Source organism: Gorilla gorilla, chromosome 16, assembly GCF_029281585.2.
Source record: "Gorilla gorilla gorilla isolate KB3781 chromosome 16, NHGRI_mGorGor1-v2.1_pri, whole genome shotgun sequence".
Taxonomy (NCBI): Eukaryota; Metazoa; Chordata; class Mammalia; order Primates; family Hominidae; genus Gorilla; species Gorilla gorilla.
Genome location: NC_073240.2, coordinates 73,401,480 through 73,416,135, shown reverse-complemented (window position 1 = coordinate 73,416,135; position 14,656 = coordinate 73,401,480). Strand labels below are relative to the sequence as shown.

The 14,656-nt window shown below is 38.0% G+C and overlaps 1 protein-coding gene across 3 annotated transcripts in view; it reads right to left on the bottom strand.

Moving 5' to 3' along the window:
* Positions 1–14,656, bottom strand: part of ARIH1 (ariadne RBR E3 ubiquitin protein ligase 1) — a 111,867-nt gene that overhangs the window by 21,434 nt on the left and 75,777 nt on the right. For all 3 annotated transcript variants that reach the window (XM_004056447.5, XM_055363704.2, XM_031002294.3), the window contains 4 exons: positions 9,721–9,813; positions 9,176–9,231; positions 3,517–3,583; positions 1,572–1,678 (listed from right to left, as the gene is read on the bottom strand). In XM_004056447.5, the coding sequence (XP_004056495.1) occupies positions 1,572–1,678; positions 3,517–3,583; positions 9,176–9,231; positions 9,721–9,813 (323 nt within the window). The remainder of the gene's footprint in view (positions 1–1,571; positions 1,679–3,516; positions 3,584–9,175; positions 9,232–9,720; positions 9,814–14,656) is intronic.

The window sequence follows — 14,656 nt, the reverse complement described above, 5'->3', positions numbered from 1 at the left end:
AAACAAAAAATCTATTTGCTGGGTCTAGAGCCCCTTGACTTGATTGGCTTCTTACTCCTCAAGACCCTCAAAGGAACAGAAAATCATCTTAACTTCTAGCAGGATATAAATGTTTGTGTCCCCCTAAAATGTGTATGTTAAAACTTAATAATCAATGTGACAGTATTAGGATGTGGAGCCTTTAGGAGGTGAATGGAACTGGCATCCTTTTTTAAAAAAAAGGGCCCAGAGAGCTGCCTTGTCCTTTCCACCATATGAGGACCCAGCAAGTAGGCACCATCTATGAACCAGAAAAGCAGGCCCTCGCCAGACAACAAATCTTTTGGCACCTTGATCTTGGACTTCTCACCCTTAAGAACTGAAGGAAATAAATTTACGTTGTTTAGAAGCCGCCCAGTTTATGGTCTTTTGTTATAAAAGCCTGAACATTAAGACAGAAAATGGTACCAAGAAGTGAGGGTGCTGTTCTAACAAAACCAAAAATGTGAAAGCCGATTTGAAACTAGGTAGTAAGTAGAGGCTGGAAGAGCTTGGAAGTGCAAGCTAGAAAAAGCCTAGATCACTGTGAATGAACTGAATTGTTAAGGGTAATTCTGGTGAGGATTCAGAAAGACAGAAGTGCAGGGAATGCCTCAATCATAGAGAAAACCTAAATAAATGGCCATGAACAGAATGTTGTTAGAAATATGGACAGTAAAGGCCATTATGATGAGGTCTCAGATGAAAATGAGGAACATGCTGTTAGAAACTAGAGGAAAGGCCATCCTTGCTATAAAGTGGCAAAGAAATTGGCTGAATTGTTTTGTGGAAGGTAGAGAAATGAAACTGAATATCTGGTTGAGGAAATTACTAAGCAAAGTGTTGAAGATGCAGCTTAGCTTCTCTTGAATGTTTATAGAAAATGCAAGAAGAGATGAATGACCTAGAGATAAACTGTTCATCAAAAGGAAATAAGAAGTCAAAAATTTGAAAAATTTTCAGCCTATCCACTTTGGAAAAAACGAGAACACCTATAAAGGAGCCTGAACTGATTAAGACATCCCCTAATATGTGGCACTGGAAACTTCCTGGCAGTTCAAATCTAGAATTCAGAGGCTGAAGAGTATACTACAGAACTCCAAAAGCCCAAGTTACCAAGAAAGCTGGGCGACAGGAGCCACAGGAAAACTCTTAGTTAAAAAGGAGACCATCAGCAGAATTTACCTGCACATTTCCTTTGCATAAGTAAGGTTAAAATTTGGCAGAGTAAAGAAAAACGTATAGTCCCAGATCTACGAGTTTGCTCCCATTAAGTTACAGTGGAGCATACAGGAAGATATGATTAGAGTTGTATATTTTCTCCATTAAAAAAAAAATTCAAAAAAGTTAGAACATCAAGGAAAGAGGAAAAATTTTTTTAAGATGTGACCTTTTCATTCAATTCTGAAAGAGATATATACTATTTTAAACCAGTATCAAACATCTCCCTGCCTAAGGTAAACACTTTTTTTCTGCTATTTTACTACCAAGAATAAACAGGAGAAATGGAAACGCTTTGTGCACTATTTCAATTTAGGAAATCACTTGCTTACCAAAATTGGCGCCCACATTTGCAGCGAACAGGTTTAGCATCAGGATATTGGACTTTAACAACATGGTGGCAATCTGGGGCAGGACACCACTTTAACAGTCGATTGCACTGAAATACAAGTTAGAAAATAAAAAATGACAGCTGGCTGGGCACAGTGGCTCACACCTATAATCCCAGAACTTAGGGAGGCCAAGGCGGGAGGACTGTTTGAGGTCAAGCACTCCAGACCACCCCGGGCAACATAGCAAGACCTTGTCTCTACCTTAAAAAAAAAAAAAAAAAAAGAATTTAGCCAGGCATGGTGGTATGTGCCTGTAGTCCCGACTACACAGGAGGCTGAGGCAAGAGGATCACTTGAGCCCAGGAAGTAGAGGCTGCAGAGAGCTGTGATCATCTGCTGCACTCCAGCCTGGGTGTTAGAATGAGGCCCTGCCTCAAAAAAAGACAGCAAATTAAATTAGGTCATGATGCAAGATTTCCTAGTACATCAAGCTATTTATATTGCTTCTCTGGTACAAGGGGCAAATGGGGGATAATTACACAAGCTTATGAAAACTTGCTGTGGTTTTCTATAGCAACACTTCAGATGTGCTTTTTTTTTTTTTTAAAGATGACTGATCCCTGAAGACCTGGTTTTATAAAATACATGAATTACCTCTTGTTCTATCTTCAAAATCCCACTGAATAACTTTAATTAAATATCATGTATGTGATCATTAAAAAGCACTAATTTATTTACAGTTCTATTTCAGGACAATTTTCAAAAGACACAAGAAAATCAGATATACTCTTTATCAAGGAAGGTGTTTAGAAGCTACAGAATAGTTCAAGACAGGCTAAAGGATATACATACAACTTCTCCCATAAAAAGCTCTTGTAAGAAGGAAAAAAAAAAAAAAAAAAAAAACCCAGTTCCTAAACCACAGGCAAAGAGTGCATTTTAGTTCCTCAAAAGGAAATATAACTTTTATAGTATTTTTATTATGAAAAAAAACACTCTGCACCAGAATTCAGAAGTCCATTGACCATTTCAAATAATACACTATTTCTAAAATAGGCTGTTTCCAGGTTTAATCTCTAACAGAAATAATTACTTTCTAGAATAAGACCAAGTTACTGATGTTGTCATACAGGAGCTGACAAACTCCTCTGTAACGAGCCAAGAGGGTAAAGAATTTTGGTTTTGCAGGCCAGAACAGTCTCTGTAGCAACTACTCAACTCTGCCACTGTAGCACAAAAGGAGTCATAGAACAAATGGGCAAAGGCATGGTCCAATAAAGGATAGCATTCTTTATTAACAAGATTTACTGGTAATGAAACCTAAAACGAGCAGAGAAATAGCAGGGTTAGAATCTCAAACATGATTAAACATGACACGATTAGTAATCTACTACAATTCTCAGCTAGGGATAAAGAAAAATAAAGGAAGAATACAGTAAAAATAATTTTATTATCCAAGGTCAAGATCTATGGCGAGATGTACTTACTGGTTTCTCATACTCTTTTATTTTATTTTTTATTAAGAGGGAGTCTCGCTCTGTCACCCAGGCTGGAGTGCAGTGGCGCCATCTCGGCTCACTGCAACCTCTGCCTCCAGGGTTCAAGCGATTCTCCTGCCTCAGCCTCCCGAGTAGCTCGGATTACAGGCTTGTGCCACTGTGCCCAGCTAATTTTTGTATTTTTAGAAGAGACAGGGTTTCGCCATGTTGGTCTTGAACTCCTGATCTCAGGTGATCCACCCGCCTCGGCCTCCCTTAGTGCTGGGATTACAGGCGTGAGCCACCACACCTGGCCTGTCATACTCTTTTGAGAATAAAGGTATTTTGGCATGCTTCATAAATATGGTAAAGATGTTTTTTTACTGTCAATAAACTATAATTTTTAAAATAGTATTTCTATTAATAAACAGAATTCCTTCTTACAAGAAGGAAAACAAATCACTTACCTCTACAAAGCTATTTGTTATTAAATGCTGATACTTTAATTTAACTTTTGAATCTGTGATCAGGCGCCTGAAACCAAGAATAAAAATAGATTAGAAAGTTTCCAGTCAAGAGTATTTTCCACATTTATAAAACATAGTTTCAAAAGCTGTTTATGCTACGCTACATGTTTATGCCCTAAGCTGTAAATACTGAAATGCACATAGGCTATCAACAAATATAACTGTACTGATCAGAACAATAATTTCAAAGTTTGTATAGTTTTATTTTCATAGACTTTTTTTCCATGGTTCTTATTTTTTAAATAGTCTACTTTTACCCAGTTTTTATTACAGCCTAATGACTTACCAACTAGTGCCAAGTATAAGCGCATTTCAGGGTCTTTTGACTCTGATATCATATCATGCCTTAAGACAGCAATTCTCAGCCACCTTCCTTCAGACACCCCACCCAAATTAGTATGCGAAATGAGACAGATATTGTTGACAGAAATGTTAAGAAATGGATCCAGGTTTTGTGATACCTAAAGCTGATATAATTTTAAGAGCCTTCTTCTTCTGAGAGCTCTTGGAAATTAACCAGAAATGCTCACTGACTGCATCCTGGCCTCTTCTGAACACTATAATTCACAAGAACTTCCAGAATTCACAGGATCCCACGTAGTGAGGAATCCTGAAGTTTAAGTTTCATTAGTTCTATGGTAAATACTCCTCTGAGTGTATTACAAGAAAAAGGATTCCCACTGAGAAAGACAGGAAGAACATGCATGTAGTTCAACCCCATTAAAATCTTTTAAATGAACCAGACAATCTGGCCTCATTTGACTCTTGAGCTTCATAGGCCTCTCTCCTTCCACAAGATCCCACCCTGTCCTGTGCCACTTTCAGTGCACTCCTATCACATTCGTATTCTTGTATTTCTTCAAAACAGTAAGTACCACCCTTCCTCAGAGGCTTTGCATAAGGCTGCCTCCCTTGGAAAGACAAGAATATTGTAATGGAGCTCTAAGGTGGGACAGCCTAGGTTTGAATGCCGGCCTCACAACTCACTAGCTATGAATTGAAGGTAAATTCTTTGAACTCTCCATTTCTCAGTTACTAATCTGTAAAACAGATATCAGAAACATGGTTGTGAGACTAAAATAGTGCCTGGCAGATAGTAAGCACTCAATAAATATTAGACGCTATTACTGTATTACTTCACTCAGTTACAATAAAGTATTACTCAAGGAAGCCTTTCCTGAGTTTCCACACTCGTTTGGATATAGATACCCTCTCAGTTCTCATGGCACCTTAAACATCTACTTTATAGAAATTATCATAATTTTAATTAGACAGTTATCTGTATAATCATTTGTTTACTATCTTTCTCCTCCCAACCCCATGAAAGGATCCCCAGGTGTCCAGTACAGTGCCTGGCCTGTAGAAAGTGTTCAATTAACATTTTTTAAATGAGTAAATCTCCATATTTCACAGAAGTGGAACCTGTGGTCTAAAAATAATTTGTGTATTTGATGGTTCCTCAAAAAGTTAAACATAGCATTACCACATGACCCAGCAATTCTCCTTTGAAATATATATACTTAGAATTAAAAACAGATGTTCAATGAAAAACTTGTACACAAATGTTCATATGTTCACATAAGACATTTCCGTAAAAAATGGAAATGTCCATATAATGGAACCATTATTCAGCAATGAAAAGGAGTAAAGTGATGATTCATGATACAACATGGATGAATCTTGAAAACATTAAAGAAGCCAATCACAAAAGGCAACATATTATATGATTCCCTTTATATGAAATGTCTAGAATAGGCTAATCCACAAAGACAGAAAGCAGATGAGTGGTTGCTAGGGTCTAGGGGGAGAAAGGAATAGCGAATGACTGCTTAACGGATATAAGGTGATTAAAATAGTCTGCAATTAGGTGATGTTTGTAGAATAATATTATGTATATACTAAAAGCCACTGGATAATATACTTAAAAATACAGTTGCTGGCCATGTGCGGTTGCTCACGCCTGTAATCTTAGCACTTTGGGAGGCAGAGGTGGGCGATCACTTGGGGTCAGGAGTTCAAAACCAGCCTGGCCAACATGGTGAAACCTCGTCTCTACTAAAAATACAAAAAAATTAGCCGAGCATGGTGGCAGGCACCTGTAATCCCAGCTACTCAGGAGGCTGAAGCAGGAGAATCACTTGAACCTAGGAGGTAGAGGTTGCAGTGAGCCGAGATCATGCCACTACTGCACTCCAGTCTGGGCAACAGAGAGAGGTTCCATCTCAAAAAAACAAAAAACAAAAAAAAACCCATTGCTTCTTAAACAACACAGGTTTGAACTGCATGGGTCCACTTATTTATGAATATTTTTCAACCAAATAGGGATCGAAAATAGTTATTTGTGGGATGTGAAACCTGCATATATGGACGGTCGAATTTTTGTATACATGGGTTCTGCTGGGCTGACACGAGCATGCGCAGATTTTGGTATATTCGGGGTGGAGGACGTGGGTCCTAGAACCAATCCCCAGTATACTAAGGATAACTGTAATTAAAATGAGTTTTATATTACAGATTTTATATCAATAATAATAAGGAATGTATCAGGCCAAAAGTCAGATGCCTTGATTGCCAAACACACACATCTTATTTACACATGTATTACCCATAATGCTTTTCTGGTATGACAAACCCTAATGATTTCTGATAGCTGGCCTTAGCCTAAAAAGCTATCTAAACCTGGCATGGACCACCAGGACTGGTGAGAGCAAACATCAGCCAACAGTTATTAGGACAAGGTTCCACCCTTAGTTTATCTGATATTGATAAGGAAGTAAAAGAAAGTGAGCATCCATCTTCAAGAATAGGCATTGTCAAGAAGGTGGCAGCAAGTGTCACTCTGGTCATTAATAAGACAATTCTCTTGACAAAGATTTGTTACCATCACAAATTGAAAATAGTTATTGGCCAGGCGTGGTGGCTCACGCCTGTAATCCTAGCACTTTGGAAGGCCAAGGCGGGCAGATCGCCTGAGGTCAGGAGTTCGAGACCAGCCTGGCCAACATGATGAAACTCTGTCTCTACTAAAAATACAAAACTTATCCGGACGTGATGGTGTACACCTGTAATCTCAGCTACTCAGGAGGCTGAGGCAGGAGAATTGCTTGAACCCGGGAGGCAGAGGTTGCAGTGAGCCGATATGGTGCCACTTGTACTCCAGCCTGGGCAAACCAATAAATGTAATTCACCACATAAACAGAATTAGAAACCATACGATCATCTCAAATGACACAGAAAAAGCTTTCAATAAAGTCCAACATCTCTTCATGATAAAAACTATCAAGAAACTAGGCTTTGAAGGAACATACCTCAAAACATTAAGAGCCATCTATGATATGACAAACCCATAGCCAACATCATACTGAACAGGCAAAGGCTGGAAGTATTCCACTTAGGAAAAGGATGCCCACACTCACCACTCCTATTCAACATAGTACTGGAAGTCCTAGCCACAGCAATCAGGCAAGAGAAAGAAATAAAATGTATCTAAATAAGAAAAGAAGTCAAATTATCAATCTTCACTGATGATGATTCTATACCTAGAAATAACCCTAAAGACTCTGCCAAAAGGCTCCTAGAGCTGACAAAGTCAGTAAAGTTTCAGGATACAAAATCAATGTACAAAATTCAGTAGCATTTAATATATACCAATAACATTCAAGGTGAGCGCCAAATTAATAATGCAATCCTATCGATAACAGCCACACACACATAAATGGTTGTTGGGATAACTAGCTAGCCACATGCAGAAGAATGAAACTTGACCCCTATATCTTTCACCATATACAAAAATTAACTAAAGGATTAAATACTTTAATGTAAGAGCTCAATCTATAAAAATCTTAAAAGAAAATCCAGGAAATACCATTCTAGACATCAGCCTTGGCAAAGAATTTATGACTAAGTCCCCAAACGCAACTGCAAGAAAAGCAAAAATTGACAAGTGGGACTTCATTAAACTAATGAGCTTCTGTACAGCTAAAGAAACTATTAACAGAGTAAACAGACAACCTACAGAATGGGAGAAAATATTTACAAATTATACACCCAACAAAAGCCTCATATCCAGAATCTATAAGGAACTTAATCAAACAAGCAAAAAACAAATAACCCCATTTAAAAATGAGCAGGCTGCTTTGTCAATGAAGTAGCCATTCTTTTGTTTCTTTACTTCTCTAATATACTTGCTTTCACTTAAAAAAAAAGAAAAAAAAGGGCAAAGTACATGAAAAGACATTTCTCAAGAAGACATACACGCAGCCAACAGGTACAAAAAAATGCTCAACACCACTAATCATTAGAGAAATGCAAATCAAAACCGTAATGATGTACCATATCATCTCACACCAGTCATAAGGAATATTATTAAAAAGTAAAAAAAAATTAAACAAAAAATAATTTTAAAAAGTAAAAAAAAAAACAGATGTTGGTGAGATCACAGGGAAAATAAATCATTCTACCAAAAAGACACATTCACTAGTATGTTCACTGTGGCATTATTCACAATAGCAAACACACGAAATCAACCTAGATGCCCATCAACAGTGGACTGGATAAACAAAATGTGGCACATGGACACCATGAAACACTATGCAGTCATAAAAAAAAGTGAGCACAATCATGTCCTTTGCAGCAATACAAATGCAGCTAGAGGTCATCATCCTAAATGAATTAACACAGAAATACTTAATACCACATGTTCTCATTTATAAGTGAGAGCTAAACAGTGAGTACACATGAAGATGAGAATAAAAGACTATTTAGACTGGGGACTACTAGAGTGGGTAGGGTGGGACGGCAAGAGTTGAAAAACTATCAGGTATTGTTCTCACTACCTGGGTGATGGGATCATTTGTACACCAAACCTCACGGACAAGGAATTTACCCATGTAACAAACCTGCACATGTATACCTGAACCTAAAAGTTAAAAGAAAAAAAGAAAGAACCTTTCACAAGAAGAGCTGTTAGCTGAAAGCATCCAGCTGTAGTGTATCTGAAATCAGCAGCAGTGTTTCAGCAAAGACCATGACTCCCGGGGTAGTCCCAGCCAATGACTGAGCATATCAAGTGTACTGGGCCCAGCTCTTTCTACTTATTGAGGTATTCCTCTATGGGCAATCTATGCACTGAAGTTCCCCCATCAGGGCTGCCAAAGACTCTCATAGCTGTATCATACAAAGTCTCTTCCTATTGAATCTTCCTTCTTCGTCTTTTAACAGATGTCAGGCCTACATCAATGTCTATCTGCTCCTGCTGTTTACCTTGCACAGATGCTCTTCCACAATAAGTCAGTTTCACCTTTTATTCTATCTTGGGATCTGCTTCCAAGAACACCTCAACTAACACATACACACATTCTAATCTCCAATCTCAAGGTTTATCAAAATCTAGCTACCATGCATTTCTAAGTTTGTAAGAATAGTGATCAGGCATTTAACCAAGTTACAAATGGGCTTTTGTACTACTACTAAGGAACGCAGATTAAAAAGTTTCTTCAGACTTTAAGAAGTTTCACTTCCTTTGAGGTACTAAGTAAAAATTAATTTGGTTTAACCAACTAACCAATATTCACATGCAGAATCTATCAAAAATACTTACATAACTGTGTTGTCATCCACTAAGATATCACAACCATGAGCAGGACACGAAATAGTCTGAAAAAGATTGAAATTTAAACTGTCTTCATTCAACAAATATTTAATGAATGCTTACCATTGCCAGGCACTTTGCTAGGTTCTGGGAATACCTTAATGTTTACAGGATCTCAATCCTTCCCTTTCTCCTTAAAGGAAATGTGTGTGAAGAGTATGTTTATCACCATAAAGTAACTAGACTTGCTAACCTGACTAATTGGTTTTTAAACACACAATTTTAAAGGCAAAAGAGAGATAATCTGACAAAATCGTGCAACAAGTTTAAGTTAACATATACCAATATTGATGCCAGCTGAGAAAACATTACCTGGAGTGGCTCTTTAACTGGAATGCCACATTACTTTAGGAAAAAGCCTATTATCTTTAGTTGTTTGAATCTAGAATCATGACACATAAAGCTTCACCTGTTTTTATTTGTGCAAATTTGTGCAAGGGTCTTAACACTATAGGAAATTCAACAAAAACTGAAAAACAACTTGATATCTTTACCTGACCCATGCCTTCTTCCATTATTTTGGTAGTTAAATATTCACTCCAGCACTGCATACAAAACTTATGTCCACATTCAAGGCCAGTGAAATACTGTAAGAAAAATAAAACACGAACTTAACAAAGGTATTATCAGAAAAATCACTATAAACAGTGACTCAACAGGGCTCGATAAGGTCACATTTCTTACACGGCTAAAATGTCCAATTTGACAATAGATGGGCTCCTAAAATGAACTTTTCATGGTGAAATCTAGACATGCATATACACCGAACACACATACATCTTAGGAAAGGCGGGCAACAATGTTTGTATTAAATATAAAAAGACAAATGAGCATATGAAAGAATACTCAGTATCATTCAGCATCATGGAAATGCAAATCAAAACCACCATGAAGCCGGGGCAACATGGAAAAACCCTGTCTCTACAAAAAATACAAAATGAGTCAGCCATCATGACCCACGCCTGTAGTCCCAGCTACTTGGGAGGCTGAGGTGGAAGGACTACCTGAGCCTGGGAGGCGGAGGTTGTAGTGAGCTGAGATCACACCACTGCACTCCAGCCTGGGCAAAGGAGGGAGACCCTGTCTCAAACAAAACAAAACAAAGCAACACCACAATAAGACACCACTTCACACTCACTAGAACAGCTATAATAAAAAGACAGATAAAGCAGAGCACACTGGCTCATATCTGTAATCCCAGCACTTTGTGTGGCTGAGAGCGGAGGATTACTTGAGGCAAGGAGTTCAAGACCAGCCTGGGCAACATAGTGAGACTCTGTCTCCACAAAAAATTAAGAAATTAGCCAGGTGTGGTAGCACATGCCTGTAATCCCAGCTACTCAGGGGAGCTGAGGTGGGAAGATCACTTGAACCTGAGAGGTCAAGGCTACAGTGAGCTGTCATCATGCCACTGCACTCCACACCAGGCAACAAAGTGAGGTTCTATTTGGAAAAAAAAAGACAATATTAATAACAAGTGTTGGTGAGGATGTAGAAAAATTGGAGCCTTCGTACACTGTTGATGGAAATGTAAAATGGTACAGCAACTTTGGAAACAATCAGGCAGTTCCTCAAAATATTAAACATAATAAGAGTTACCATAGGACCCAGCAATTCTAATCCTGGGTATATACTCAAAATAAATGAAAACATACATCCATACAAAAACTTGTACACAAGTGTTCATTATAGCATTATTCATAACAGCCAAAAAATGAAAACAATCCAGATGTCCATCAACTGAAGAAAAAAATATTTTTCCATATTTCCATAAATAAAATATTATTCAGCCATAAAAGGAAATAAAGTACTGATACATGCCACAATATAGATGAACCTTGTTTTCAAGGTTGTTCTCCTATCACTTGCACAGTGAAATTTCTTGTAAAAGAATGAAAATAAGCCAGTCATAAAAGATCACATATTGATTCTTTTTTTTTTTGAGACAGAGTCTCACTCTGTCACCTAGGCTGCAGTGCAATGGCACCATCTCAGCTCACTGTAACCTTCGCCTCCCAGGTTCAAGCGATTTTTCTGCCTCAGTCTCCCAAACAGCTGGGACTACAGAAACGCACCACCACGCCCAGCTAATTTTTGTATTTTTAGTAGAAACAGGGTTTCACCATATTGCCAGGCTGGCCTCCAACTCCTGACCTCGTGATCCACCCACCTCGGCCTCCCAAAGCGCTGAGATTACAGGCGTGAGCCACCGTACCAAAGCCTTGTTTGATTCTTTAATATGAAATGTCCAGAATAGGTATATCCATTGACAAAGAAAACAGATGAGCAGTTGCCTAGGGACTGGGGGACTTGGGAGGAATTAGGGGGTGAATTTAAAAAGTTATCTCCTGGGGGGTTATAAAATGTTTTTAAAATTATGGTGATGGCACACAACTCTGTAGCATATACTAAAACCACTTTAAATGGGTGAACTGGATAGTATATAAATTATATCTCAATAAACCTGTTATGAAAAGATTTATTCAGAATAGCTAAGGATAATAGTAACTAACATTTTGTTCTAAAATCTTAAGAGTTAAGGGATCGTTAAATGAAGCAGTATCCTGTAATGGGACATTAAGTAAATACTTTAAATAATATTAGATGATCTGGAGGATTATGTCTTTTAAAAAGATTCAAATAATGGTTACCTTATTTTAAAGAACATTTTGCCATAATTTACCTCTAAATTATTTTTAATTGAGTAAGTTACATAGACATTATTAAAAACAATTACTTTAACAGTACAAGTTCAGAGTTTATGTTGAAAAATAAGCCTCCCTAGGCCGGGTGCGGTGGCTCACACCTGTAATCCCAGCACTACTGGAGGCAGAGGTGGGCGGATCACTTACAGTCAAGAGTTTAAGACCAGCCTGGCCAAAATGGCAAAATCCTGTCTCTACTATAAATACAAAAATTAGCCAGGTGTGGTGGCAGGCACCTGTAGTCCCAGCTACTTGGCAGGCTGAGGCAGGAGAATCGCTTGAACCTAGGAGATGGAGGTTGCAGTAAGCCAAGATCGCACCACTGCACTCCAGCTTGGGTGATAAAGCGAGACTCTGTCTCAAAAAAAAAAAAATAGGCCTCCCTCATTCCCATCCCTGTTGTTTGTTTCCTCTACCCAGAGGCAACTGCTATTTCCAGTTTTTTACATATTCTTCCAGAGGTGTTCTAACGTACACACTTACACACACACCGTAACAGTACCACAAATTCTCTTCTGCACCTTGTTTTTTGTTGTTGTTGTTGTTGTTGTTTAAAAAAATCCAATAGGGCTGGGCACGGTGGCTCACGCCTGTAATCCCAGCACTTTGGGAGGCCAAGGCGGGCAGGTCATTTGAGGTCAGGAGTTTGAGACCAGCCAGGCCAACATGGCGAAACCCTGTGTCTACCAAAAATACAAAAAAACTAGCCAGGTGTGGTAGTGTATGCCTGTAATCCCAGCTACTCAGGAGACTGAGGCAGAAGAATCCCTTCAACCCGGGAGGCAGAGGTTGCAGTGAGCCAAGATCGCACCTTTGCACTCCAGCCTGGATGACAGAACAAGACTCCGTCTTAAAAAAACAAAAATAAATCCAATGGATTTCTCATATGGTACCACACTGGTGTGGGTTTGCCTCTTTATAGAAAGGTACCACAATTTTATTTATAGTCTACTATTAATGAACCTTTACACTGCCTTTTTTTTTCCTACTATATACTGCATTGACTATATATACATCTTTGTGATCTTATGAACGTATCTTAGGACAAATCTGTAGAGGTGACATTATAATAAATACATACATTTACAATCTAATAGCTATCATCAGGCTCCCCTGCAAAGAGGTTGTCGTCATTTATACCGTGCAAGAGTACTTGGTTTCTCATGCCCATGACAATGTAGTATATGATCCAACTCCTTGATCTTTGCCAATCTAATAGGTGAAGAACACACTAACTTCTTTAGTTTTGATTTGAATTTTTTATTATAAATGAAATTATAATATTTCAAAAAAGGTTTTACACTGTATATTTCTTTTTCTGTATACTCTCTTCATATATTTTGCCAACTTTGCCTGTGGGTTTTTCACTTATTTACGGAGGCTTTTTACTTATATAGGAAATTGGCCATTTATAAGTAGGGGAAATCTTTTCCCCCACTTTAATTCTTAGTGTTCATATTTTGTTGCCATACAGAAGCTCTTTATTCACTCACAGTGAAACTTATCACTGTTTAAATTTACCGCTTGTGAATTCATTAACGTTTATTTATGAAGCTAGGTAGGAATCTTAAGTTTCTATTCCATATGGCTACCAAGTTGCTCTAACACCATGTATCAAATAATCCACCTTATTTGAAATGCCTCCTCTATAATACACTAAATTCTCCTCATGCATATTTGACTCTATCCTGTTCCACTGCTCTGTCTACTCTTGTATCTAGTAGGACTAGTCCTCACTCAGCTCTCCCCTGTCAATTTAATCTTCTTTTTCAATATTTTCCTATTTCTTCTATCTCAAATATTCAAGTCATCCTTTTATCTTAGTATTTGAAGTTTTCTTCATAGCGATCTTTCACATTTCTTATCAAGTTTATTCCTAGCTCTTTTATTCTTTCCTTTTGTGGCTCTTATAAAGGGTATTTTAAAATTCCCTTATATTTTCTATTTAGTCATTATGTGACATGTACTTATAAAATTTCTGATGTTACTTATGATATTAGATACAAATATCTCGTTAGGATAGAAATTCTATATACAGCACATCAACTACATTTTTTAAATACATAGACAAGGACATGAAAAGAAATCTATGAGAGGGCTGGGTACAGTGGCTCGTGCCTGTAATCCGAGCACTTTGGGAGGCTGAGGCAGGCGGATCACCTGAGGTTGGGAGTTCGAGACCAACCTGGCCAACATGGTGAAACCCTGTCTCTACTAAAACTACAAAAGTTAGCTGGGCATGGTGGCACACGCCTATAATCCCAGCTACTCAGGAAGCTGAGGCAGGAGAATCACTTGAACCCGGGAGGCGGAGGTTGCAGTAAGCCGAGATCACACCACTGCACTCCAGCCTGGGCAACAGAGTGAGACTTCATCTCATTAAAAAATATATATATATGAAGTGTATCAGTCCTGCAGTTAGGTTTACTGAAAGAATGACATGTAAAATAAATATCAAGCTTAAAGGGAATCTATTATCATTACTCCCCATCAGAGAAGGAGATTCGGCACTAACTTGTTACCACATCACTAATGGAGTCTTTGATTTTTAAGGCTGTTAAAGGAAGGGGTATTCTGTAAAAGACACAAATACAGTAAATATATCAGCAACTCTAAAATGTTTTATTCAAAACTTAAAAACATATACACATGCTTATATGTGCTTCATTCTTTTTTCAAGTAGGAATCCTTAACAGAGATCAACAGTCACAATGGTTACTAAGTG